Source organism: Symphodus melops (genome assembly GCF_947650265.1).
Source record: "Symphodus melops genome assembly, chromosome: 20".
NCBI classification, from domain to species: Eukaryota; Metazoa; Chordata; class Actinopteri; order Labriformes; family Labridae; genus Symphodus; species Symphodus melops.
Genome location: NC_136710.1, coordinates 440,119 through 445,118, shown reverse-complemented (window position 1 = coordinate 445,118; position 5,000 = coordinate 440,119). Strand labels below are relative to the sequence as shown.

The 5,000-nt window shown below is 50.5% G+C and overlaps 1 protein-coding gene across 1 annotated transcript in view; it reads left to right on the top strand.

Annotated features, from left to right (window-relative positions):
- The window catches only part of LOC306841603 (cysteinyl leukotriene receptor 2-like), a gene marked incomplete at its 3' end in the record, with an annotated part of 4,452 nt that extends 1,615 nt beyond the window's left edge, over positions 1 to 2,837 (top strand). Inside the window, exons 2-5 of the mRNA XM_079371548.1 lie at positions 686 to 836; positions 1,210 to 1,377; positions 1,678 to 1,845; positions 2,318 to 2,837. Of these exons, the coding sequence (XP_079227674.1) occupies positions 686 to 836; positions 1,210 to 1,377; positions 1,678 to 1,845; positions 2,318 to 2,837 (1,007 nt within the window). The remainder of the gene's footprint in view (positions 1 to 685; positions 837 to 1,209; positions 1,378 to 1,677; positions 1,846 to 2,317) is intronic.
- Between the last annotated feature and the right edge of the window lie 2,163 nt (positions 2,838 to 5,000).

Genomic DNA, 5,000 nt, shown 5'->3' with positions numbered 1-5,000 from the left:
AACGTCCCGAGTCAACCAGAACAAATCAGAAGAGTCAAATCCAGTCAGAGGACAGAGTCTCTGCAGACACAGTCACACATGTACGGAGGCCCAGAAGGGACAAAGCTTCACTTTAGGAGGAGACTGAGTTTTATTTTGAAGGGACAATAGAGCAGCTTCACTTTAGGAGAAGACTGTGTTTTATTTTGAAGGGACAATGGAGCAGCTTCACTTTAGGAGGAGACTGTGTTTTATTTTGAAGGGACAATGGAGCAGCTTCACTTTAGGAGGAGACTGAGTTTTATTTTGAAGGGACAATGGAGCAGCTTCACTTTAGGAGAAGACTGTGTTTTATTTTGAAGGGACAATGGAGCAGCTTCACTTTAGGAGAAGACTGTGTTTTATTTTGAAGGGACAAAGAGCAGCAGGAGACAAGGCTCTTCAGTTTATCAAACATGAAGCGATAAATTAATTTACATGAGATAAGCCGACAGTTGAACCGTCCACGGTCTTTATTCAAATGTGGAGTTTGTGCAATGAGAGCAGCTTTGTTTTAAACACACACACACACACACACACACACACACACACACACACACACACACACACACACACACACACACACACACACACACACACACACACACTGTATGTGTGTTGCTGAATGTATCTTTTAGGCGCCTCGTAACGACTCCCCTCTTTGCAGGCACCAACTCGTCAGTGTGGCAGGCGTGTTTCCATGACGACGACATGTTCAAGTACCGCGCCTACACCTTCACCTACCTGCTGCTGTTTCCCGTGGCCTTCCTGTCCAACATCGGGGCGCTGGTCATCTTCTTCATGCAGAGCAGCTGCAGGTAACGCCACGTGTTCTCCTGAGGTCGTTCACACACATAATGAATATTTACATGGGACCCAATGAAAGCTCTCCGTTTGGACATCACATGTCCACTTCCCCATGTGTCCCTCGTCTCCAAACCTTCCATCCTCTCCGTCTCCTGCCTGCTCCACTTTTCAGAAAGTTTTCCCTTCATGACATCACAAAGGGCAGTAGCCCCTCCCCCAGGTGGGTGACACTCCCACAGCTAGGTGTTTGTTCTGCCCTCTCTCCGCCCACCGAGTCCCTCTGTGATATGTTAATGAGCTCTGGATCAGCCTGCTGATTGGACGTCTTCTATCGTCCAACGTTAACGCCTTTCATTGGCTCGACCTTTCATGGTTCCTCTCCAGAAGCACCGCCTCCTCCGTGGTCATGATGAACCTCGCCCTATCAGATTTCAGCTTCTCCCTCACCCTCCCTCTGCGATTGGCGTATTACTTCCGGGGCGGAGTCTGGGACTTCCCTGATTGGCTGTGCCGACTGTGCGTCTTCGGCTTCTACGTCAACCTGTACACAAGGTAACACACACACACACACACACACACACACACACACACACACACACACACACACACACACACACACACACACACACACACACACTCTCTCTCTAACTAACACACACAAACACATGCACTCCAACTAACACACACACACACACACACACACACACACACACACACACACACACACTCTCTAACTAACACACACAAACACATGCACTCCAACTAATACACACACACACACACACACACACACACACACACACACACACACACACACACACACACCCTAACCCTTTTACTCCGGTCTCTCAGCATCCTCTTCCTGACTCTACTGAGCATGCTCCGTTGGCTCGCTGTGGCTCAGCCTTTTCGTCACGGCACTCTGACCACGCCCACTCGGATCTGGTTGATCTGTCTTGGAGTCTGGGTGCTGGTGGGCGTGTCCTCTGCCCCCTTCCTGTCCAACGGGGTGACAAAAAGGTGAGAGTCACGCTTTAAGCTCTGACACAGGTAAGGAAACGATCATGTCAGCAATGATGTCATGACCATCACGGGTCGACTGACCACGAGAGATGATGGTTAATGTTCCTGTCACGCTTTATTCACGACATCGGGGAAAAGAACTACACTAACCACGACCACAGAGAGTCACAGCGACGCCTGTGATTGGTGGAGCTCGCTGTTACCATGGCGATGTCTCCCACCGCTCTGCGTTGTATGCAAACGTAATGTTTTGCTAACAGGCTAGCTCAATGCTAACAGTGAATGTAGCTTTCATTATAAACACGAGAACGCTAAAGTTATGTTCAGGAAGAAGATCATTTGCAATGGATTGTGGGATGTGTAGTCCACAGTCTGAATCAAATGTCTGACAGTCACAGGTCTTGTGGTAGCTGGTTGTCATGGTTACAGGCATCAATCTCCTCTCTCTCTCCATCGTCCTCTCTTTCAGGGATGGGTCTCCACGCTGCTTCGAGCCATCAAGCCCCTCCTCCTGGGGGCGTGTCCTGATCCTCAACTACTTGGCGTTGGCTATTGGCTTCCTCCTCCCCTTTCTCACGATCATCGTTTGTTACAGCAGAATCATCCGGCACCTGACGGTCCGGTCCAGCCTGCACGCCAACAGATCATCCAGAAGCACTCAACTTCGCAACAGGCGGCGCTCGGTGCACCTGGTCACCATGGTGACGGCGACCTTTTTGTTGTGCTTCCTGCCCTATCACGTGATCAGAACTCTGCACCTTCACGCCGTGTGCGAGCGCTGGAGCTGTAACATCGGGGTGGCGCTGCAGCGGGCCGTGGTGGTGACGTTGTGTCTGGCGGCGTCCAACAGCGTGGTCAACCCGATATTGTATTACTATTCGACCAGGACGTTCAGAGACAAGATGAGGAACACCCAGACCTCTCTGTCCCTCAAGAGGGGGTCCCTCAGGTCCGGACTGGCTCTGATGAAGAGGAGGAACACCACCTGAATCCTGGAGTCCAGATGTTGTGACTCTGGGGGTCCGGGGGTCATCAGAGGGAGTCCAGATGTTGTGACTCTGGGGGTACGGGGGTCATCAGAGGGAGTCCAGATGTTGTGACTCTGGGGGTACGGGGGTCATCAGAGGGAGTCCAGATGTTGTGACTCTGGGGGTACGGGGGTCATCAGAGGGAGTCCAGATGTTGTGACTCTGGGGGTACGGGGGTCATCAGAGGGAGTCCAGATGTTGTGACTCTGGGGGTCCGGGGGTCATCAGAGGGAGTCCAGATGTTGTGACTCTGGGGGTACGGGGGTCATCAGAGGGAGTCCAGATGTTGTGACTCTGGGGGTAGGGGGGTCATCAGAGGGAGTCCAGATGTTGTCTGAATGTTAATCTGTAAATACATGTGATATGTAAGTTATGTTTCCTCCTGACTGAGTAAACTGAGTCATTGTTACTTAAAGGACTTGTGTTTTATTCTTCCTGCAGCTTCATGTCATGTGCCGTCGTGTCCAGCAGAGGGTGCTGCAGCTTCATGAAGCGTTTTATTACAGCCTGAACCCTGACACGCTTTCTATCTATATCCCAGAACTATGAATTATGGGTAATCATTTTTAAAGTCACAGGAGGTCAGGTTCTCTGTCTGCTGTTTTTTTAAACTTGTTTACGGGGAGGCTTGAAGGCCGTCAGTCTTTGGGACAATCAGGCCGTAAAGGTGTTGATCTGAGAGGGTCTTCTGGTTTGCACCTCGACTCCCTCCAGCTCCACCACATGTGTTTGATTTTAGTGATCGCTTGTGTTGCACATGGACAGAATAAGACGGAGCTTCTCTTACCTGCTGAGACATCCGACCATGACAACATCACGCTCGCCACTGTCACATGGTTACTAAACATTTCATTACTTCATTTTCCTGCAGCAATAATGAGCCTACAGCTAATACCTGCTGACTGATACCAGCGGGTCCAGTTATTAGCCTACAGCTAATACCTGCTGACTGATACCAGCGGGTCCAGTTATTAGCCTACAGCTAATACCTGCTGACTGATACCAGCGGGTCCAGTTATTAGTCTACAGCTAATACCTGCTGACTGATACCAGCGGGTCCAGTTATTAGCCTACAGCTAATACCTGCTGACTGATACCAGCGGGTCCAGTTATTAGTCTACAGCTAATACCTGCTGACTGATACCAGCGGGTCCAGTTATTAGCCTACAGCTAATACCTGCTGACTGATACCAGCGGGTCCAGTTATTAGCCTACAGCTAATACCTGCTGACTGATACCAGCGGGTCCAGTTATTAGTCTACAGCTAATACCTGCTGACTGATACCAGCGGGTCCAGTTATTAGCCTACAGCTAATACCTGCTGACTGATACCAGCGGGTCCAGTTATTAGCCTACAGCTAATACCTGCTGACTGATACCAGCGGGTCCAGTTATTAGCCTACAGCTAATACCTGCTGACTGATACCAGCGGGTCCAGTTATTAGCCTACAGCTAATACCTGCTGACTGATACCAGCGGGTCCAGTTATTAGCCTACAGCTAATACCTGCTGACTGATACCAGCGGGTCCAGTTGTTAGCCTACAGCTAATACCTGCTGACTGATACCAGCGGGTCCAGTTATTAGCCTACAGCTAATACCTGCTGACTGATACCAGCGGGTCCAGTTGTTAGCCTACAGCTAATACCTGCTGACTGATACCAGCGGGTCCAGTTATTAGCCTACAGCTAATACCTGCTGACTGATACCAGCGGGTCCAGTTGTTAGCCTACAGCTAATACCTGCTGACTGATACCAGCGGGTCCAGTTGTTAGCCTACAGCTAATACCTGCTGACTGATACCAGCGGGTCCAGTTGTTAGCCTACAGCTAATACCTGCTGACTGATACCAGCGGGTCCAGGTATTAGCCTACAGCTAATACCTGGACCCGATGAAGGGCCACAGAACGTTAGCGAGGCAGCTTGGAGAGCAGCGTGTTTGAGGCGGCCCGTCGTCCCTGAAGCTGAGCAGGTAGCTGCTGAGTCTCACCGACTTTAATCTCTGAGGTCGAGCGTGCGTGAAGCGTCAAGTCGAGCTGCTAGATCAAAGTGATCCGACGGCTCAGAACAGTGTGAACGTTCACTCACAGTCATTACATCACAGGAGGACGGACTGTGGACCAAT